This window comes from Mustela erminea, chromosome 15, assembly GCF_009829155.1.
Source record: "Mustela erminea isolate mMusErm1 chromosome 15, mMusErm1.Pri, whole genome shotgun sequence".
Classification (NCBI taxonomy): Eukaryota; Metazoa; Chordata; class Mammalia; order Carnivora; family Mustelidae; genus Mustela; species Mustela erminea.
The window spans coordinates 67,700-91,399 of NC_045628.1; the positions used below are offsets into that span (position 1 = coordinate 67,700).

At 45.1% G+C, this 23,700-nt stretch overlaps 1 protein-coding gene across 4 annotated transcripts; it reads right to left on the bottom strand.

Moving 5' to 3' along the window:
• Positions 1 to 3,887: 3,887 nt before the first annotated feature.
• On the bottom strand, positions 3,888 to 23,412 carry UPF3A (UPF3A regulator of nonsense mediated mRNA decay). Of its 4 annotated transcripts, none has more exons than XM_032314254.1 (10): positions 23,144 to 23,409; positions 22,437 to 22,543; positions 21,189 to 21,295; positions 17,100 to 17,198; positions 16,865 to 16,975; positions 13,635 to 13,690; positions 13,399 to 13,545; positions 8,923 to 9,071; positions 7,458 to 7,755; positions 3,888 to 5,032 (listed from the first exon to the last, which is right to left on the bottom strand). In XM_032314254.1, the coding sequence occupies exons 1-10, from the start codon at positions 23,348 to 23,350 to the stop codon at positions 4,880 to 4,882; spliced, it is 1,434 nt and encodes a 477-aa protein (XP_032170145.1). In that variant the 5' UTR covers positions 23,351 to 23,409; the 3' UTR covers positions 3,888 to 4,879. The 4 variants fall into 4 exon arrangements, 3 of the variants coding, with proteins under 3 accessions (XP_032170145.1, XP_032170144.1, XP_032170146.1); XM_032314253.1 differs by having other exon boundaries at positions 13,387 to 13,545; positions 23,144 to 23,408; XM_032314255.1 differs by having other exon boundaries at positions 4,929 to 5,032; positions 7,643 to 7,755; positions 13,387 to 13,545; positions 23,144 to 23,410.
• Between the last annotated feature and the right edge of the window lie 288 nt (positions 23,413 to 23,700).

A 23,700-nucleotide genomic window follows, 5' to 3' on the forward strand; every position in this document is an offset into this window, starting at 1 on the left:
AAGTTCAGTCCATAGCAAGGCTTGAGTCTGGATATCATGGTTTCTACCAGCTGTTAAGACATCCAATAACTGCCAGAGTTTGTTACCCAAACATCTCCTACATTGGCCCTCACACCCTAGAGTGGCACAAGAATCCTTTGTCAAATCAGTTGTTCCACTTTTTAGTTCGGAAAAGTAGAGTCCAAGTGATGTAGGAAATGGCTACCTCAAGCGTGTGTGGCCAGGTAATTATATGTAGGCACACAGCTCTCAGTTTGGCACCTTGACATGACAATAATTTCTACCATGACAATAATTTGAACTGTTTTACTAAAAATGCTATTATTGTTGAAAAATGCCATTCCTCTAAGGGATAGAGTGCTTAAGTCTGCCAGGACATCTTTTGTGATACAAAGTTACTAATGTAATTATTTTTCCTATAGATGTGTAACAGTGAAGAATTTGGGGAGAAATTTAAAACATTACATGATAAACATGCTTTTGATACAAAGGAGAAGCACTTACAAGAAGCTGTTAGCTTTCCACCAAAATGCAGCCCAACAGAAGCTCACACAGAGAAGACAGCATTTTTCTAAACTTCACTGAAGTGACAAAATTTTAAAAATAAAGAATTAAAACTGAATCTTCATATAGCAATTACTATCATTCAAACTTGCTATAGCTGGGACTGGGTTGAAGCAATTAACTGGTGGATTGAAGTAGGCTAATTTGATTTAAAAAAAAAAAAGCAACCCTGTTGACTGAATACTGTTCTGAAAATAAACTTATTTTCTGTCATTTTTCTCTTTTTGCTATTAACACAGATCAAACAAATCAAATATCTAATTCTTCACTTTACTTACTTCTTCACTTTAATCTCTGACATGTCCTGAATTCTAAAGATAGGAAGAACAGAATAGCAAACAAATCCACTTAAAGTGTAGATAATTCTCTCTCCTTTTATCAGAGTTGGGAAAACAGATGCAAATGAGAATTCCATGACAGGCGAACCTAAAAGATCCTTTCTCGTGGTGTGATGTGAAGAAGCCGACGCTCTTCACCAGCTGGGTCCCCTACGTGTGCAGGACACGGCCAGAGGTGCCCCCAGGCCACAGCCACACACCCTGCTTTCCTTGTGGAGATCTGTACAGAGAACCTGTTGCCCATGAGCTGCCTCATCTTACCCCAAGGGTCTCACTGTCACATGACTCAAGAAGTGGGAGATGATGCCTTGGTAAGCACTATTATCAAGCAAGTGAAAACTTGTTTCCAAAGATGTAAATGAGATTCTTCAGAATGCCTAATTCATGTCAGATTTGAGGAATTCCTTCAGTTAGCTGGTGTTTATAATTTACTAGCAACACTGAGATCCATTAAAATACTGATAGTTAATGTTCTGCTTTGCTAGGTTCACATTTGAATATAATTATTAAAACTATTAGATAGCCAAATAATACCAGACTGGAATCTAAAATGAGAAACAATAGGGAAAAAAAAAGAAAATTTTGAAAGGCAAATATAGAAGGCAAACCAAAAGGTGGCCAGCCCCACACCGCCCCTCAGTCACACTGAGCACTGTATCCCCTCCCCGTGATGTAGGCTGCAACTCCCATGGGGTATGTCCATGTGAAGAACATTTCTACCATCTCTTAGACATGTGGCAAACTCAGAAACCTTTTTTTCTGGGTAATTATTAATAAAAACTTTACAGATATGAAAGCAGCTTCTGACTTTGCCAGCAACAGGTGTTAGACATCTCTAAACCTGTTTCCTAGTGTATAAAAGGGAGTTCATCTATGTCCTACCCAACCAATCTTAAAAGTGAGTCTAAGCCAAAACTGGGAAGTGTATATGGAAGTGTTTTATACCAAGGTAACCCATCATACAGATGTATTATTGTTTTAAATCAGTAATCTCAAAGTGACTTTCGGGAAGCCCTGGGGACAGATCTCAGGAAACTCTCAGAGGGAGTACTGCGTTTTTACCTACTTACTTTCCAGCTTTGAGGTATAACTGACAGATCTGTAACAAAGTGTACAACATACTGATTTGTAACATGTATACATTATGAGAGGATTACAATGAGTTTGTGTCACCTCACATATTTGCGCTTTTGATGAGAAAATTCTACTCTTAGCAAATTCCAGTTACACAATACAGTGTTATCAACAGTCATTACGTCATACATAAGATCCCTGACCTTAATCTTATAACTGAATAACCTAGGACTTTCACTAACCTCTCCCTATTTCCCTCACACACTAGTCCTGTCAGCCACCATTTTACTGTTTCTAGGAGTTGGACTTTTTTTTTTCACACTGACCTGTAAGTGACACTATGCAATATTTGTCTTTTTTGTCTGGCTTACTTCACTTAGCATAATGCCTTCCAAGTTCATCCACATTGTTGAAAATGGCAGGGTTTCCTTTTATGAGGCCACATAATATTCCATTTTCTTTATCCACCCATCCATTGTGGACACTAAGGTTATTTCCATACGTTGGCTACTGTGAGTAATGCTGTGATGAACGTGTAAACAGTGCCCACAGTGGCACTGCGGGATCATATGGTAGTTCTATTTTTAATTTCTTGAGGAATCTCCACACTGCCATACTGTAGTGGCTTTACTACTTGGTGTTCCCACTAATGGTGCACAAGGGTTCCCTTTCCTTCACAACCTTGCCAAGACTTGCTCTCTTGTCTGTGCGATTTTAACTACTCTGACAAGTGTGAGGTGATACTTCCTTGGGGTTTTGACTTCTATTTCTCTAATGAGCAATGGTGTTGCACACCTTTTCATGTACCTGTTGGCCATCTGGGATGTCCTCTTTGAAGATCTATTCGGGTCTTTTGCCCCCTTTTTTATTGGGTAATCTGTAGGTTTTTTGCTGTTGAGTTGTATGAATTCCTCACATATTTTGGATATTAACCCCTTATTAGGTATCTTGTGTTAAGATATTTTTCTCTCTCCATGGGCTGCATTTTCATTTTATAAATGGGTTCCTTTCATGTGAAACTTTTTTTAGTCCTAATGTAGTTCCATTGTTTATTTTTATTTTTGTTGTCTTTGCTTTTCATGTCAAATACAGAAAATGATCTCCAAGACTGGTGACAAGGATCGAATCCTCTATGTTTCTTTCCAGGAATTTTATGCTTTCAGGTCTTGTGCTTGAGTCTTCAGTCCATCTTGGCTCCACTTGTGTTTCCAGATCAAAGCCCTATACATGATAAGCACTGAGAACACAGCGGCTCACTCATTGGGAGTTCCACTCTGATCCATACTCTAAGTAGGAGTCAGCAAACTACGGTCCACAGACGGCCTACTGCATGTTTTGTAAAGAAAATTTTATTGGAACACAGCCCTGTCCATTATGTATTGCCTAATGGCAGAGTTTACAACTTGTAACGGAGACCAGAGAGTCTGCAAAGTCTAAAATAGTTACTACCTCTCCCTTTCCCATCGGTGCTGGCTGTGCTGGGTCACATGGATGTCACTACATCACAGCAAGTCCTTCTCACCCCTCCCCCACCAAATTCTTGGGAGTCCCAGAGTCAAGAGCAAGAGCACAGCAATGCCATGGGACAGAGTATATGTCCAAAAGCCAAATGTCTTTAACAATAAATGAGTAAGTCTCAGGTTGTTTTTATTTTATTTATTTATTTATTTATTTTTAAGATTTAATTTACTTATTTGAGAGAGAGAAACAGGGATAGGAAGAGAAAACACAAGCAGGGTGGAGGCAGGGAGAGAAACAGCCTCTCCACCGACCAGGGAGCCTGACACGGGGGTTGATGGCAGGACCCAAAGTTCATGACCTGAGCCATCAGGTGCCCCAAATTCTCAGTTTTTTGATAAACATTTCATATTTAGTTAGGAATAATCAACAAAGTACTCAGGTAATTAAAGCTACATTTTGAAAAGCAATATTTTATTATGTAAAATTCAATGTAGGAAAAGTACTGTAACTGGAATTCAAATCCATAGCAACTAAAATTATTTAATATGTGGTCCAAAGCATAGTACCAAAATACATTAATGTTTAAAAATTTCACAAACATTAAAAAATACTGTGTACACATAATTGCAGAAAGCTCCATTAAGTCCTTTCAAAAATAAAACAGCCTCAGACTGCAAAAAGGAAAACCCCAGATGCTGTACCTAAGTTATTCCTGTCCCCAAATAATGCCCTTATGTTACCTCAGCAGCCCTTACGTAACAGCGGTTATACACCACGAGCCGCACACCCATCAGGAGACTGTGAAAAAAGTCAGTGGCCAGACTGTTGAAGGGGCAATACTTCAAGCTGTGGTTCACATGGTGGCAACGCTCCTGTCCTAGGGGCTATATAGCACGCAGACGTCAGAGAATGCTCCCGGCACGGGGCACAGGTGTCTGGATCACCAGCTTACAATGGCATGAGCGCGGCTCCCTCCCCTTTTTTAAACTACAGTGATGCGCACACACACAAGATCCAGATCCCTAGAGATCACTTACTTACAACTGTGTAGAACTCAAAGTACAGGTTATTCCCACAACATGTTTCAAGTGCTTCAGAGTTCACACTGGTACAATACTAATTTTCGTCCCTGTTTTAATCATACTTTCTACTTTTCAAAACAGATTATCTGTTCTATTTTGGCTAAACAGTATATACTAGTTTAAACTAAAAACGGTAAGATCTATGACAACTCAACTTTCAATTTTTTAACAGATTGCTTCTTTCTTAAGAATGGTTTCTAGATGTTTCTATACCACATTTATATTTCTAGTTTCTGACTTCTTTATAAGGAGTAAATATACCTTGCGAGTTTTACTCGAGGCTAATTGATACATTTCTGGATGCCCTTTCTAACCCATAAAACGCTGAATGGGAGCTTCCGAGCAAGCGTGCGCGCTGACTCACCCTGCCTCTTCACTCTTCTGGGAACCAGCCCACGCCGAATCTTCAGCCTCGCCCCTGCTCCCATCATGGCCCTCCATGGAGACTCCCCCACCAGTTTCTCGTGCTCGGATGCGAGCTCCTGGCTGGTACAGCTGCAAGGCTGGCCGGTCCTGCCGGACAAAGGCGGGGGGGGGGGGGCAGTTACCCTTCCAAAGGCTGGCAATATAGGAGGGAGCAAAATGTCTCTACTTCCAGGATCTAATGATCCTAATTAGCTAAAGCAAATCAGTCTTGCGGCTAAAAATCTGACTTTTTCACATCACTATCTCAGACACCAGGCATTTTGAAGCAAAAAAAAAAAAAGCCATGAAAAGGAAGACAGTTAATATTTAAAATAACCCGAAAGAAGGTAAAGTCAGTATCTGGGAAAATGTCACGCTCAAACCCAGAACACCGCCAGAGCCAGTGGAGTCCTGGCGTTCCCCTCCCGGGTAGAGAGGTGAAGATGTGCACACACATCTCAGCCCCTCCAACTCATCAGGCAGGGTAAACACTCAGCCGGAGACAAAGCAAGGCATGGCCAGAGGTGGCTTTTTAGGGCCATGAGCCGAATTAATAACATCTATAAAGAGCACTTTCCATGTGGCTTATTCCTGAACTGTCTCCACCTGACTGAACTCTGAGGTAGAGGAACACAACAATGCTTGAATAAAGTGTGTAAAAGGGACGTCTGTGTGGCTCAGTCACTAAGCGTCTGCCTTCAGCTCGGGTCATGATCCAGGGTCCCGGGATCGAGTCCCATGTTGGGCTTCCTGCTCCCTACACCCACTATGTTCCCTCTCCTGCTGTGTCTCTGTCAAATAAATCAATAAAATCTTTGAAAGAGAATAAAGTGTGTAAAATACTACTAAACTGTTTCAGGACACCAGGAGGGTGAGGCCAGCGAAGGAACAAGGGACACTGAAGGTTAAGGACCAGAAGCACCAGCGGGAAGCCAGCCAGCTCTGTCCTGTAGGAGAGGGGGACCAACCAACCCCTGGCTCAGGGGAGCCTCCTGCACTGCACCCCTTCCCTTGGCCACCTGGGGGCCCAGGCACATCCCACAAGATGTCGCTCACCAACTCACCTCTACCCACCCGCAGGCCCCCCAGTTACCACCAGGGCATTTACCGGCATGCCCTTTGCCCTTAGTGGAAGCCTGGCCGGTGAAGAGAGCGGAAGAGGTCTGGGCGGGGGCAGCGGGTCTGAATCCCTGTGCACACAGAGGTACAGGGGTCCCATGCTATCTCCTGCCTGTGGCCAACACACACAGTCCTGCTTTTCACCAGGACAACACTGGTTGCACAGACAGAGACCAGCCAGGCCTCATACAAAAGGTGCCATTATGCACAAGGCACCTTATTACCTCCAGAGCCTCACAGTTAATTGAGAGGAGGCCCAGCAGCTAAAGATATGCAAGTACAGACCACTCACTGCCGCATCAGAAGGCAGCTGAGCCACAGTGTTCAAAAACAACTTCCACCCAAAAGACCCATGGCTAGACCTGCTGTTCCTGCACTTCAGGTAACTACAGAAACCTCTGAGTGATACAGATGTGGTTAGTCAAGTCTGCAGATATAGCAGACGGCTCCCCTCAGGGCGCCGGGGGGCTCAGTCGTTGGGCATCTGCCTTCAGCTCAGGTCATGATCCCAGGGAACTGGGATCGAGCCCTGCGTCAGGCTCCCTGCTCTGCGGGAGGCCTGCCTCTCCCTCTCCCACTCCCCCTGCACATCCCCCTGTGTTTCCTCTCTCACTGTCTTTATCAAATATATTTAAAAAAAAAAAAAAAAAAAGGCTCCCCTCTTGCCAGTAGCTCTACCTTGCCTTTACTGGGAACATTTTAAAAAACCACATTACTGACACCAGCAACACCTTGGGTGGATCTGAAGGGAATTCTGCTGAGTGACAAAGCCAATTTCAGGTCACACACTGTGTGCTTCCACTTCTAAAGCACCCCTGAAATGACAAAATCATGCAGACAGAGGACAGCGTGCTTGTTGCGGTCAGGGATGGGGTGGCAGGAGGGTATGGACAGCACCCCGGAGAGCCTCGGAGCCCTCGGTCATCATGCGATCGGGTGGTGGGGGACTGGTCGCACCATGGGGCCTGGCCCTGGAAGGGAGGGGACTCCATTAGTAGTGCTTCTCTGCAACAATGTGATCTGAATAAAAATTAACCTCAAACTCCTGAGGGGAAAGAAAGCCATTTGGTGGACTAAGTGGACAATTCCAACCCTTCGCCACCTACACGCATCTGACGCATATTTATGAGCCACTGACTGTCTCCTGATAACCAGTTTGTTACTAGTAGCATAAGAGAAAGCTCCAGAGTGTCATGAAATGCAAGCCCCTGGGCAATGCACTCCCTGAGAGTGCAGAACCCAGTAGGGGCAGACTTTCCACTGTCTAAGAGTGTGTGATCCGAAATCTCAAGACTCCTAATGTAGATTTCTCTGTTTCGGCTAAAGAGAGGAACTTCTGTTTGGCAAAGCAGGTGTAAGCCTACAGATGTGCAGTTTATACTTTTAAGGCTGATGAATGAACGAACAAAAGAACCTTGTTTCCCAGGCGCTCTGCTTTGGGTGCTGGGCCGCCTTCACTCCTGTGCTCTCTCCCGGGCCACTCTGCTGCCTCCACAGGGACGCCACTGTCCTGGTTCCCCTTCTTCCCTGTGTCTGGGGGGACTCCTTTCCCCCATTTTGGCTCTTCTTCGTTTCTCCTTGATAACTTGTCTAACTCACAGGGAGCTCTGTGTTTTCTGCTGTCGTCCACAGGGCATCTTTGTGTTTCAGGCTCTTTTTCTCGAAATCTTCTCTCCATCTCCCTTTGCTCTTTATCACTGTCATTCTGTGACCTGTGATTCAATACAAATTCTCAGTAACCTTAGTTAGGTATACTGCTTGTCGAGTACCTATCTTCCCATCCAGACTACAAGTTACCAAAGAGGCAGGGAATACCGAAGTCTGCTTGTCAGCGCATCACAGGCATGCGCGTAATGGGCACAGCACAGGCATTCAAGAAAAAATTGTTGAAAGATGAATCAATAATAGTAACCACAGTATCTACTGTTAACCCTAAACGACATACCTAACAGGCATATGTACTTAGTTTTCTAATTCTCAGTAACCCCCTAAAGTAAATATAACTCCCCCCTTTACAGATAAAGTCCAGGAGACCAAACGGCTCAAGTGACTTTCCTAGTGGCCCAAGTCCACGTCCATCAAGACACAGAGCTGATACTGATGGCTTGGTTTCTGCTTCAGGTGTAACTCAAATTAACTGAAATTTACTCCTTTTTATACATATAAAATTACACTGGTAAATGCATAAAATATAAATAAGTGGCTGCTTAGCTCCTTTGGTTCCTAAAGTCTTTCCCTTCACAACCCACGGGTAAAAATCCTCACATGCTATCTGTGGCTTCCCCTCAAAACAAAAGCAGCAGGACTGGTGGGGAGAAACAGATCCATAAGCAAATGTAAATTCATGCCAGAAACATGACAAAAGGCACTGCTACAGTATCATAAGCAATGATACAAACACCTCCAGCAGAAACCACAGTGCTAACAGATCACAGATTTCATAATCATGTATGAATTAATTTTACAAACAAACCAATAAACCAGAACCCCCAAAAAGAAGGAAACTTTTTTCTTTTTTTTAATCACAAGTCTGTGTGGAAGAAAGACAGTAAGAAGTCATTCAGAATCCCAGCACTTGGACAAGAGAGCGCGAAGGAGATCCTCAAGACCTAAAGGGTGATAACGGGAATCCAAAGGAAGAGGCCAGGGCAGGCACAGCTAAGGAACCAGGAGAAGGATGTGTCCCTGCTTCGAAGACTTGAAGCTGCAGATAAAAGGAACTAAGTTCCTAGTATGATCAAGGAGAAATGAAGGTGTGGAGGAGCATATCGTGGTAAAATCCCTGAATTCCATAAGCAGCATGAAATACAAGCACTTGTGCCAAGACAGGACAGTCTGTGATCCTTCACGTGGTCAAAGCAACAGAAGCGTGGGCTTACTTTTCCCTGGGCTCCTCCACCAAGCTCCCAAAGGGCGTGGGCTTCAGGACAGCACAGGGCTCCCGTTTTCCATCTCCGATATCCACTTCCTCTGCTCTTTCTTTTGGCTTTTCAGTTGGTTCCTCCCCCTTTTCTGGTTTCTTAAGAAGCTAAGAAATTATAATGTCAGGAGAATGTCACTTTTGGAGTATTTTATAAATGAGGATGTTTAATAATAATTAAAAATAGAAAACAACATTGAGTGCAAATGTCTGGATAGCAAAAAAATGTAAGCTAAAGGTGCAGCAACCAGGTTTTTGGTTAAATACTGAGGGGAACATTCAGTCAATGAAATACTATAGTTATGAAGAACAATTTAGGACAGCTGATGTGATGAGAAGATGCTCTTATTAACAAATGAATGTCCTGGTCTCTATGTTTACACACACAGAGAAACATCCAATGCTGGCAACACTGTGTTAATAGTGATGATTTTTAGGCGGTGGTGGAACTGCAATGATCTTTCCTTTTGTCACCAAGTTCTAGTTTTTTCTAAAATGAACAAGTGCTGCTTTTGTAATATGTAAAAATATATTGTTTAAAATGTTGCTTCTATACCGATGACTTTTAGAATAACCTTTTTGAAAACACGTCTTATTCTTTCTTTAATCAGCCTGAGCAGGTTGCTGTCTTTGAATCTGGGCCTTCCCCCAATTCTCTGCATACTTTACTCTTTGAAATTCAAGTGCCACAGGTAAGTCAGTTTATAAAACAAAAGTAGAAGGCATACTTCTGAACATTTTTTTCTAACTTATAAAAGTGAGCATATTTTAAATTGTAGTATAGCAAAATTACACACAGATAAATTTCAACTATATGAGTTCATTTAAGAATGAAACAGAAAAGGGAAGACCAAATATGGAAATTTGCTTCTCATCACAGATGTGCACTATGCTAACGTACATGCTCTTCTTCTGCCTGTGGGGTCTGTGAATTTAAACATCTCCTTTCAGATATCTATTGATATTTATGTTTTAAGGTTTTATTTATTTATCCAATAGTGCACGCACATGGAGAGGGAGTGGCAGGCAGAAGGAGACGCAGACTCCCGCTGAGCAGGGAGCCCCTACTTGCAGCTAGATCCCAGGGCCCTGGGATCATGACCGCAGCCAAAGGCAGACACTAAACTGAATGACCCACTCAGGCACCCCTATTGACATATATATATATTTTTAAAGATTTTATTTATTTATTTGACAGAGAGAAACACAGTGAGAGAGGGAACACAGAAGAGGGAGTGGGAGAGGGGGAAGCAGGCTCGCCACAGAACAGGTAGCCCGATGTGGGGCTCGATCCCAAGACCCTGGGATCATGACTTGAGCTGAAGACAGACGCTAAACAACTGAGCTACCCAGGTGCTCCGACATACTTTTTAATTAAGAAGGTGACATATGCCGGTAATAAAAGTGAACCACAGGGAAGTGTAATAGTTTGTTTCCACCCATCCATCCAACAAATAATTTTGTGCACCTGTGAATCGTTTTTACCTCCAACACCTCTGAAACCAAGTGTGTGGTGTCCTTTCCAACACCATTTCTCCAGCCCTCCAACACAGACTTGGGCGTCCTATAATTCTGTTCAGTTTTGACACTAGCTAGCTGGAACTAATGTCGGGTTACACAAACCTGTCCCCACTTCAGACGTCTGAAGGTACCCATGGCCTCAGCCACCTGTCATCTCACTGGCATATGGAAGACACTCCAGAGATGGCAAGGATTTTAAGAGCTATGTGCCAGGAACCGGGGAAAAAGACTATGTCGGGTACTAGGAATATAGTTGTGAATAAGAGACAAGTGCCCACCATGAAGGAACTCACAGGACGTTCTAGCTGAGTCCGTGGTCGCCATGGGGGGAGGGGAGTATGCAGTAACAAAATAGAAAAAGTGAACCAGATATTCTTAGGTGTCATGCTACAAACATCTACCAAAAAGAAAAAAAGGACAGAGAGATGTAGGGTGAGGAGTGATGGCTTCTCAAGGGGTTCAGCGAGGGTCTCTCTATGGAGACAGGATGAGGAAACACTTTTAAGAACACTTAAGTGCTGGGAGAAAGCTCCCGGTGGAAGGGAGCAAGCAGAAGCCTAGCGTGAAATCAGACCGGCAAAGGGAGGAGGGACGAGGGAGGGAGGGGAAGTGGGGGAAGGAGGGATGAGGGAGGGGGCGGAGCCAGGCACCGGGAGGTAGAAGCAGATGCCATGTTTTCTGTGCGTCCACCCAGCCCACATCTGTTTTTAATAAGTTTTGTGAAAAAGATCACACAAGGGGCACCTGGATGGCTCAGTGGGTTAAGCTGCTGCCTTCAGCTCAGGTCATGATCTCAGGTTCCTGGGATCGAGCCCCACATCGGGCTCTCTGCTCAGCAGGGAGCCTGCTTCCTCCTCTCTCTCTGCCTGCCTCTGCCTACTTGTGATCTCTGTCAAATAAATAAATAAAATCTTAAAAAAAAAAATCACACAACTTTGTTAATATTGTAATCTATTTCCTATATGATGTGTATATTCAGGAATTTTTTTTGTAACTTTGGTAAACTAACTTCCTACTTCAACTTAAGCTCGTTACTTAGTTTTAGAGTCCTCAGAGGAAAATAAAAACAGCTGGGTTGCTTATATAATAGTTTTCTTTATTGTTAAAAATAGCCATGAGGCTCTCTCTCTGCAGCTGTCATTTTTATGATATTAACACAAACTCTTTTAGCATTTCTTCACTGATTTTATTTTTCAGGTTAAAAAAATTTTAATTCTCAAAATGATTTGTATATCAGACATCCCTCCAGCTAGTGAGCCCCATGTGACCAACTATAAGGAGAAACTGATTTAGAAGCAAAGGCCTAGAAAAAAGCTTCACCTCCCTTGAAGAAATGGCATGTTGTTCCTCACAGATAATGAAACTGTTTCCCATCAAGCACATCAGAAACTAATCTATGATGGATAAAGATGTAAAACAAATATATATACACGTATGTATGTATATACACACACATATATACAAGTATACATGTTTATATACACGTATACATTATATGAATATATGCACACATATATAATCATATTCATATATACATTCAATATACATGTACACATGTTTATACACACATGTGTATGTTATATATACATGTATATATACATTAATATATGTATATGTGTATTTATATATTCATATATATTCATACATACATTCAATATATGTATACATGAATACATGTTTATATATACATGTATATATGCATGAAAATATCTATCTCCAATGGAATACTATGCAGCCATCAAAAAGAATGAGATTTTTGCCATCTGCAACAATGTGGATGGAACTAGAGGGTATTATGCTGAGTGAAATAAGTGAATCAGAGAAAGACAATGATCATATGATTATACAGTATCACGCATATGCGGAATTTAAGAAATAAAACAAGATCACGGGGAAGAGAGGAAAAAATAAAACAAGATGAAATCAGAGAGGCAGACAAACCATAAGAGAATATCATAGGAAACAAACTGAGGGCTGCTGGAGGGGAGGCGGTGGGGGAGGGCTAACCGGGGGATGGGCAGTGAGGAGGGCACCAGATGCAACGAGCACTGGGTGTAATTTAAGACGCATGAACCACCGACCTCGACCTCTGAAACAAAATACACTATATGTTAACTGATTAAAATATACATACATAAAAAAGAAACTAAACTGTAGCCCAGTTATGCCGACTCTGACCTCTTCCCCATCCTCTCCCTTTCTACTCTATCTTCCCTCAAGTCCTGATCTGTTATTTTCTTTCTAAGATACAATTTTAATAAACCCCTAAAAGTACTTCAAAGCCTTCTTGAAATGAAGGAAAATATGTATTAGGTTGAAATCTAGGTTTGTTAAGGTCACCTGAGCAGATACTAACAAGGAGGGGGGACTCACACTGGAGCACCCTATGTTACATGGGGAAGAACTACTTCTGTGCACTAACCCACCCTTCTAAATGAACACATTAGTCAAAGGAGAAGTTGGGTAAGAGAAACCACTGCTGGTACTGTAAAAAAAAATGGTAAAACCCAATCCCAAGAGTGAACCTTCACGTAGAAAGGCCAGTATACACTGAGCCAGCAGTTTCCAAATGTGTGCATTTTAGGCAGGGAGTCTTTTCTCTAAAAGAAAATGTAAGCAGAAGCCCAATCTGTGACAAGTAAGTGTGGGGTTCCTTTGGATGAAGTGCTGCCATCACACCCAAGAGGCCGGGCCTCCTCCCCAACAGTATGTCCAAAGAACCCCCAGGGCTCAGGGAATACAGTTTGAGAACCACTGCTGTACTGCAGAGAAATGGAACCATAATAGCAAACGAGGCTAACTGAAAATGTCCATACAAGCTGGAAGAGCTAAATACCTGAAAAGCACAACTGTAGCAGAACTAGCTTTGGAACAAAGAAACGAGCGGTTTCCTCAAAATTACCTTAATCCTTACTTCTCTCTCAGCAGCTCTCCTCTGTCTGTCTGCCTCTTTCCTCCTACACCTCTCCTCTTCTCGCTTTTTTCTCTTTTCCTCTTCCCGTAAACGCTTCTTCTCCAGCTCCCTTCTCCTTCGCTCTTCTCGCTTCTCTTCCCGAATCCTCTAGAGATGTGGAAAAGCGTGTGTATCAATTATCTCTGGGGACACGGCAGGGACAGGAAGGGTCCTCATCAGGTGAAGGGTGGACCTACCTGCTTCTCTAATTTTCTATTTCTAATATATTCCAAAAGAGGTGTGGTTCTTCTAGCTAAAACACAAAAATTATAATATAGTATTGAACTTTAAAATAAGATTTCTTTTCTTCATCTTAAATACTTGTTTCCAATTTAATCTTTAGTCAGCCTGGCTATTTCAGAAGAGCATGTGACTCTTGATCTCGAGGTGGTAAATTCAAGCCCCATGTTGGGTGCAGAGACTACTTAAAAATATAATCTTATAAACCAATAAATAAAATTTAGATGAGCATACATTGTATTGGGGGGAGTTCCTACTTCATCACTATAAAGTCAAGTCATTTGGAGGCACTGACAACTCTACAAATAGTAGGCAACGAATTCCTGATTCTCAAGGGAGTCTCCATATTACTTACAAAGATGCTATAAAAGCAAAAAAGAAGAATGAGTACCACACATTAGACTTCCCAAACACTATGAGCATCTTCCCATTTTTGCAGATATTTTAAAGCATTACATAACATGGTTATAGATTCACTTTGATTCAACACATATTCTGGAAATTTCTTCCTTTTCTGCTTTCCAGACAATGATGTTAAACAATGTAGATTCTTGTCATCTCTTGTATACACTCCACAAACCAAAATAACCAGATGTAAAAGTTTAGACAGTGACCCCACAGGGTACTTCATCTAAGCAACACTAACCACCCAGGAATAATCTCTCTGTAAACTCAAACTCAAGGCTCAGCTTTCATGCCCCGGATGTGTCTGATCTGCCCTGGAATTTGGTGCCCAAATACCAAATATGGTGGGCCTCAAGGCAGTCTCTTGGGGAGAGTGGTTTTGAGAAACATGTATTCTCCATGGCAGTGGCTCACAATGCAGGTGGGAAGGTAGAAGATGGTGTAGGTCTCTTCCACAGCTCTTTCAAGACCTTAGATTAAATGAGGGAAAGAAGAATCCCTGGATGCACTTGAAGACTGGCCATGACATTTCTCGAATTCTGAGGATCAGGAATTAATCAGGAATTCTATAAAAGAGCCCTGGGCAGGGATTCTTAACTTGGAATTAAGGACTCCTAAACACCTTGACATAATGTGTCATATGGCTTCTGCCAGGAAAGCTCTGCCCCAGATTTAGGGCTGTGTAAATGTCCACATTTCATCACAGGTGCAGAGGCCAAGAAGAGCCCATTACCTCCCTGGATGTCTCCTATGCTAATCACGAACTCTGGTTCAGGATGAGCACAGCTTATGCCCTCTGGAACAGGCAGTTGCCTCAAATTAGGGAGGACTCTTGCTCTGCACCATGGGAGTTTGGGACTTGTCGGCAAAGAGCAGGAACAAGACCTCGCCGGGTGACTGGAGGAGCTGACAAGACGCCACCCATCTACTCCCTTCGCCAATGAACTACCTGCCTTGTACCCCAAAGGATGAATAGGAGAAGGGTAAATGAGACCCTGTATTAGAAAGTGCTTTACAAACCATAAAAGTGTATCATTTGTTAAAGAGAAGGTACCTGTCCATGTAATACAATGCTAATTTAACTAACAACCTAACTGTTACCACTTACAGACAGCTGCTGCATCCTGGGCACTGTCACGATGACCTAGGAGGACACGGGGATGCTAAGTCTCAGGGCAGGAAGCTGAGCCCAGGTCTGTCTGCTCTACAGACCCTGCTATGCCACTGCATTAACCTGCAGCTTCAGAGGGAACTAATATTTCCATTTATTAAATTAATAAAAGGAAATTATGGAATTTCAATTATGGAAGTTAGTATTTCCAACCCTCATTGCTCTGACTAGATCACTTACTGGATTCTAAGGCCAAAATTTAAGAAAAGGGCAATTTGCCTTGAATTGCCGGATTAAGATCCAAACTTTGATGGGCAAACAGGATCACAGAAACAAAGCTCCACAGCCTCATTCTGGGCTACTAATTGTGAATAACACTTACTTATCCCATAAAACACTACAATGCACCTACTGTGCACCAGGCACTGGGAAAGGGAGAAGATATCCCTCCAGTGTGGGGGGTGTCTAGCCACCAAGGACTATCTCAAAACTGCCCAGAAGTGGAAGACCCTGGTCCTTTTCTGTGGTTATCCTGTACAAGAGAATTTACAGCAAGGTGCAGGGTGATGGGGGGGGCGGGGAGTACTATAAATAATTTCTAAGCTGCTTTTTTTTTTTTTTTGCTCTTCTTAAATTTAACATGTTCTACAGTGATCTCTTGATTCACTTCCAGTAGTGTTTCCTCCCTCCCCAGTCTGCCCTGCCAGTAATGGTGCCTCCACCCACTGATCCGTTCAAGTCAAGCTCCTGGAGGCCTGAATTCTTTCTGTTTCCTTTCTTCCCACACCTAATCTGCCAGAGCATATGCAGACTCTGCCAGCTAGTGTAAGAAACCCTCCCTGGACTGGAGCAAAGTCTCCCCACACTCCCCAAAGCCTGGTGTTTCCTCAGGCCTGGAGTGCCTGGAGTGATGCCCGGAGTGAAGCCTGGAGTGATGCAGGAAAACTAATCAGGCTCCCTTAGCAGTCTCGGCTATCTCCCAAACTCCAAATCTCTTCCCCACCTGCCCCCGCCCCTGCTCCTGTTCCTACAGGCCCGCAGCTCAGCTTCCAGCAGTTTCTAGTCCCTTCTCCTTCCATGTCTTAGCAGGGCTTCTCTCAGAGGGCCTTTCCCTCCCAGGACTGTTTCATCACACCGTGGCACTGATCACACGGACATGCCCTGGCTTAAAGCCTGATTACTGCTGCAGGTGTTTACTTCAGTTTTCCCCATGAGCAGGGCAGATACCTGACAGCACAGGCCTCATGTGTCCCATTCATGCTCACTCTGCACACCTAGGCTGAGTCGGTATCCACTCAACATGTGCTGACCAAAAATGGTCACATGCATGCTAAGCAGATCTTTATAAATATTAACTTTAGCGATTAAAAGATCCTTTGCACTACACACGCAGTAAACCAGCTGCTACAAAATGTAAAACTCCATTCTCCACTCCTCACCTGGGAGCATCATAACTGTGAACAAATAAATGGAACTAAAACCTCTGGTGCTCTCCCTTAGTGGACTGGACAGATGCTCAGAAATATTTTTCCAGGTTGCCATAATTTTTTACAACTGGAAAACACTCTACATCCCTGCTAAGCCTGTCACAAGTGTGAATTTTTAAATAATTCTGAAAAGGAAGTAAATATATAGCTCAGTCAAGTAAAGAGAAGAAATGAGCAAACAGACCAATAAGTTCTCTAGTCTTTGCCTCTATGTCTCCCAGGAGAGTTTCAGGATTGGCATTAGGTTTCTCTTCCTCCACACAGTAAGTTTCCAAAAACTTCTTATATTCTGGATCTGTAAATTAAAAAACAAAAAAAGAAAAGAAACATGTTCCTTCCCACATATGGGAGAGGAATTCTATTTGATAGGTGTATTTACTCTGGCGGTTTCATAATGCAGCCTTTGTAAAGGGACTCACCGTCTTCAATGCTTCCAGTTTTGGCATCTTTTTTCTTTATTTTCTTTTTGGCTATCTTCTGGAATGGGGCAAACTCTACCACCGCAGGATATTCTAGGCCTTTAACAGAAAACAAATTGCAAAAACCAATCTAAAATTCCACTATATTCATTTTGGAAAATAACGATTTAGCTTTCTTTCTTTTTTGGGGGGAGATGGGGAGGCAGAGGGAGAGAGAATTTTAAGCAGGCTCCATACCCAGCAGAGCCCAACATGGGGCTCAATCCCATGACCCTGAGACCAGAGCCAAAACCAAGAGTCAGATGCTTACCTGACCGAGTCACCCAGGTGCCCCGTGATCTAGCTTTTTTAAAGATTGACCATAACAACATTACATTTAAACTATTATTTTCAAGTACCTGCAAACTTAGCATATCCAACTCCAAATATGAACAAAGGACGAGTACTTACTTATTAAAGAAAATGATTTCTCATGTTGCAGTAGTAGGTTACATAACTGAGTGCATTCAAAATTCATCAAGCTGCATACCTTAAAATGTCAATAAACCCTCTCTCCATTCCTGAAGAGTTTATCATAGCATTCCTTTAACTAGGTTCCTTAGTCACATTTTTTAAAAAATTTTAAAAGGTTAATTCAAATCATCAATCTGTTATAGGAGTTCAAGGGAATTATTATGCTTAGAAGAGATACTTGGCTAAAAGAGGGGCCTCAGAGGGGACACCCAATACTCAGACAAGGTTTGCTTCAAACAGAAAAGTTCAGAACAAAAGCCAAGAGAAACTGATTTGGTTATTACATGTGGATGCATGGGAGTGGAGTTCAGGAACATAACGAGAAACATTCACTATTTACTTAACTGATGGAACACTTTATGTCGGTACTGAATCCTTTATCCTTGTCAGGAATGGTCAGGTGACGATGATATTGCAACTCTTATTTATCTGGACAATAATTTTGTGTTAACCTTAACTATTCAGAATAAAGTCAAGGACCAGCAGGAGAGCAGGGCTTTGGACAGACAGGAACAATGTCTGATCCCCTGCTGCACCCACACGACTAGTACATAGATATTTACTAAGTAGGAGTTGACACACTTCCTGACTTCAAAACTTCTTACAAAGCTATGGTAATCAAAACAGTATGGTACAGGCATAAAAGAAGAAACAGATCGATGGATTAGAACAGAGAGCCCAGAAATAAACCCTCACATACATGATCAAATGGTTTTCCATGAGGGTGCCAAGACTATTCAATAGGGAAAGGACAGTCTTCTTTAACAAATAACTGCTGGAGGGCACCTGGGTGGCTCAGTCAGTTAAGTGTCTGCCTTCTGCTCAGGTCATGGTCCCAGAGTCTAGGGATCAAACCTTGTGTCAGGCTCCCTGCTCGCTATGGAGTCTGCTTCTCCCTCTGCCCTTCATATTGCTCATGTTATCTCTCTCTCTCGCTTGCGTGCATGCTCTCTCTAGTAAATAGAATCGTTAAAAAAAAAAAATACTGCTCGAGAAACTGGATATCCATATGCAAAAGAATGAAGCTGGACTCTTACCAGATACCACAGACAAAAGCTGACTCAAAATGGGTCAAACACCTAAACATGAGACCTAAAACTATAAAACTCTTGGAAGAAAACATGGAGGAAAAGCTTGACATTGAATTTGGCAAAGATATCTTAGATGTAACATCAAAAGTGCAGGCAACTAAAGTAAAAACAGAAAAACTGGACCACATCACATTAAAACCATCTGTCACAGAATACAATCAACAGAATATAAAGGCTACCTACGGAGTGGGAAAAAAAATCATACATCTGATGAGGGGTTACGATCTCTAATATATACTAAAAAAAAAACACTACAACTTAACAAGAAACAAATAACTCAATTTAAACATGGGCTTTCCTCCAAAGACATACAAACGACCAAAAAGCACACAAAGATACTCAAAACCACTAAGCATTAGGAAAACACAAGTCAAAATCCCAGTGACACGCTATCTCATACTTATTATGAGGTCTGCTATCGAAGAAACAGCAAACAGCAGTAGTGGGAGGAGAAACTGGAGGCCTCATGCCCAGACGGCGAGGGTACAAAATGAAGTAGCCTCTAAGGAAAACAGTATGGCAGTTCCTCAAAACATTAAAAACATACTTACTATATGGTCTAACAATTCCACTATGGTTATACCCAAAAAACCTGAAAGCAGAGTCTCAAAGAGATACTTGTACACCATGTTCACAGCAGCACTATTCCTAACAGCAAAGAGCTGGAAGCAACCAACGTGTCCACTGACAGAAACAACATGTGGCATATACCCCCAGTAAAGTATTATTCAGCCTTAAAAAGGAAATTCTGAGACATGCTACAGTATGGGTGAACATAGAAGACACCATGTGATATCAACTAAGCCAGTCACATGAAGAGAAATGCTATTTGATTCCACTTATATGAGGTATGTAGACTAGGAAATTCATTAAAAAAAAGAAAGAAAGAAGAATGCCAAGGGCTAGGGGTCGGGGAGAGGTGGGGAATTATTTAAAAAGAGTCCAGAGTTTTAGTTTTGTAAGATGAAGAGAGTTCTGAGATGGGCTGCACAACAGTGTGAATGTACTTAACACGACTGAACTGTGAGGAATGCCTGGGTGGCTCCGTCAGCTGAGCACATAGAGCATCTGACTCTTGGTTTGGGCTCAGGTCATGATCTCAGGATCGTGGGATTGAGGCACTGGCCTCTGCACTCGGGCGCAGAGTCTGCTTGTCTCTCTCCCTCCGCTTCTGCTCCTCCCTTCACACGTGTGTGCTCTCTCTCAAATAAATGAAATCTTAAAAAAAAAAAAACTAAGATGATAAATTTATGTTATCTTTACCATAACTTTTTGAAAAATAAAGGAAAAAGGCACTTGAATAAAGAAGGATTCAACACAAACATTGACTATTTCAAGATTAGATCTACTTCTCCTTATAGGAAAGACTCCCTTGGCCTCAGCCTAGTCACTCTTCAAGGGTATTTTGTTGGCTCTCAGTGAGGAAGAAAACGCTTATCACCAGTGGGGCTGGGTGCAGTGGGAGGAGTGTGGTTGGTGAGGCAGATACAGAGAATACGCTCTTACAGGTGTAGAGGCTTGGTCACAACGGACAACAACAGGTGACAGTCTGACGGGAAGGAAGACAAAGGCAAGATCCAAAAACCACAGAGAACCAGAACCATTTAGAGTAGAGGGAAATGTCCCTGTCTCAGCAGGCAATGCTGTTCAAGAGTCAGAAACTTAAGTTCGTTATTACAGTCCCCTCCCCCATGACATTGTCCAGTAATGGTATAATTATGAGAAGTACTCTGTTTAACATTCTTATTTTTTAAATTTTTTTCAAGATGTAAGTTTACTTATTTTACGGGTGCTGGACTGCTCAGTTGGTTAAGCCTCTGCCTTCACCATAGGTCGGTCCTGGGATTGAGCCCTGCATGGGGCTCTCTGCTCAGTGGGGAGCCTGCTTCTCGCTCTCCCTCTGCCTACTAATTCCCTTGCTCATGCTCTTTCTCTATCAAATAAATAAAATCTTAAATGAAATGATTATTTACTTATTTTAGTGCGGGAGGTAGGGCAGAGAGAGAGAATCTTAAGAAGCCTCCTCATTAAATGCAGAAGCTGATGACCTGAGCCAAAATTAAGAATCACATGCTTAACTTACTGAGCCACCCAGGTGCCCCAAAATGACTCTGTTTAAAAAGACAGAAATGTAAGTGAATAATATACTTTAGAAAATTTCTGTTGCACAAGAGTAAAGTGACTTGGTTTTGGAACATAAGAAAGTGAAGTTCACGTACCCAGAAGACTCACTTATATGAAAATCTTAATATATATAAAATATATCTATATAGCTTGTCTCTGATACAAGGAATTGAAGGGAGTTCTTTGGTTTATGAACCTTAACTTTCAACGTAAGCACAGAACCACAGCAATACAATTGACATTAATGAGCTTATTTTACACTGGTTTCTGAGAACTATTATAACTCACAAACATTTCCAGCAAAACTTAATTAACGTACTCGGAGATCATACTAAAGAGTTTAGAAAGCCAAAGACCCAACCTTTACTGTCGATGAAGACATAGCCATCGAAACGATCTCTAAAAAGAAGGATGTCATCAGGATTTCTAAAATTGATGTATGCTCTTGAGTAAAGATGAGGGTAAAGACTGAAATAAGAGAACGGTGAGAACAGTTAGTAAAAATGTAAGACTTCTTAATGTTGCTTCTGTCTCTTTCAGATACAACAAACTGAAACCGATGTCACAGAACCCCTCAGCTAATGATGATCTGGGTCATCTTTAGCAAAAAAACAAAACAAAATAAAGCAAAACCCACACAAAAATAAGGAAAACATTACCCGAGATCTTTTCAGTGACTTGGGAAAGACGCTTAAGGTCAGTATCTTGCCTACAAAGCAGCAGCCGAAAATACTGGTTGGCAAGGTCATTCCAAGGTCACTCCTCATCGCACGTGCGGACCGGGGACAACCGCGCCGGGTCACTCCTAGAGGAGTCCCCGCCGACCCCGCGGACCCCGTGAGGCGCTCGAGCGGGACCTGCACGGCGGCGCACGACACGGCGGCGCACGACACGGCGGCGGCGCACGAACGAAGCTTCCCCGACCTCACACCCCACCTCCTTCGTCGGCAGGAACTTCACCCACTCCACGGAGGAGGGCACTGGGGCTCAGACAAGCACGTGCAGAGGGCGCAGCCAGGGAAACGCTGGGGCTGGGGCCGCCACCGCCTGCTCTTCGGCCGCACCAGGTTTCCCAAACTTCGGCCCCGCAAGTGCCCCCGTGGCTCCTTCACACCAGACCCGCCTTCCCCGTCCGTGCCGCGTCTCTCCGACGGGACGCGCGAGGCCCCTTGGGGTCAGCCGGGCCCCCGCGGCTCCGGGGGTAACAAGGTACCGCGACGGCCCGGGGCGCGGGGACACCGCGAACCGCACCGCGTGCCGCACCGCGTGCCGCCCGACGGCCCCTGCGCGACGCCCGGCCCGAGGTCTGCTGCTCTGCTCGGGAGAGAAGCGGCGGGCGGCGGCGCGTCCCCGGCGTGACGGGCAGCCCGAGAAGCCGGAGGTGCGCGGCGGGCGGCGGCGGCGGGTCCGAGCCGGGACACGGGCGCCCGCTCCGCAGCCGCACGCTCTGCCGCGGGAACCGAGCGAGCGCGCCCAGGTCGGGCCGGCGCGGGCGGGCAGACGCGGACACGGCTTCCGCCCCCCGCCGCCGCCCCGCAGCCGCCCCCCGCAGCCGCCCCGCCGCCGCCCCGCGTCTCCCTCAGGCGCGTCTCCCTCAAGCGCGTCTCACCTCAGGTCGGCCGTGAAGAACTCGAAGTAGTCGTGCGCGGGCAGCGGGTGCAGCTGCGCCTCCAGCTGCTCCTTGGTGAGGCCGGGAGGCAGCCGCCGGATCACCACCTGAGGAGACGACGGACGCGGGGCTCGGCGGCCGTCCCCGCGCGTCCGCCCCGCAGCGCCGCCTGCGCTCGGGCCCCGCGGGGCGCAGCCGGCCCCCGTCGGGAAGGCCCACAGGTCCGCGCGCGGCCGCGGCCACGGCCACGGCCGGCAGGCAGGGCTGCGCCTCACAGAGCCCGTGTCTCCGGAACCGCGACGACGGTGCGCAGGACCGGGCCGGACCACCGCGCGGACCTGCCCGCCCCGGGCGCCGCTCCTCCTCCGCACGCCAGGAAAGGCCGCGTCAGTCCGCTGTCCGCGGTACTGAAGCCGCAGGCACAGCCTCACCCCCTCGGCTCCTCCCCTACCCCGAGTCCTCCACGCCTTCGCGCAGGACCGTCCCTCTTCTCGCGAGGTTTGCGCGCTCACCCGCCTCCGGAACACACCACCCTTAGCTCCGCCTCCCGCAGCATCCCGCCTCCCCTTGGCCCCGCCCCACCCCGCTCAAGATCACCCCTCTTCTCGCGAGGTTTGCACGCACCTCTCCGTTTTTGCTTCGACCCACCCTGTTGAAGACCCTCCTCCTATCGCGAGGCTTGCCTGCCCCGCCCCTTGCCCCCCCACCTTGCTCAGAACTGTCTTCTTCTCCTCGCGAGGTTTGCTTGTACCGCCCCCACAGCCGAAGGACGAGGCTGGCGGCACCTCTGGTTCCCGCCGCGGCGACTCCCGGCGGAACTGGACTTCCACAGCAGACACCTTTTCCCTCCCGCTCGGGCCCCGCGCGGCGACGGCCGCCCCGGAGCCTCCCACCCCCTCCTTCTCTGAGCGCATCTTGCACCCGCTGCGGAGTCAACGCTGCCTCCCACCCGGAGCCGAAACGTCGCGAGAACTGGGCCACCGCCCCTCCCCCCGACCCATGATGCTCCACGACCAGCACCCACCCCCCCACCCCCGCCCCACCAACGCCCCAGAGCCTCGGGCGTGCCGCGGACCCGAACTTCCAGACCCGGAGTGCACGGAGTCAGAGCGCCGCGAGGGGCGCGGGCACGCGGGTCTCGGGACGGTCTGGGAGCGGCTCGGTGTGGGAAGGCCTCCCCAGTAGCCGGCCAGCGGGAAATCAGTGACCAACAAGGGGGGGGACTCGATCCCAGGACCCCAAGATCAAGACCCCCGCCGAAGGC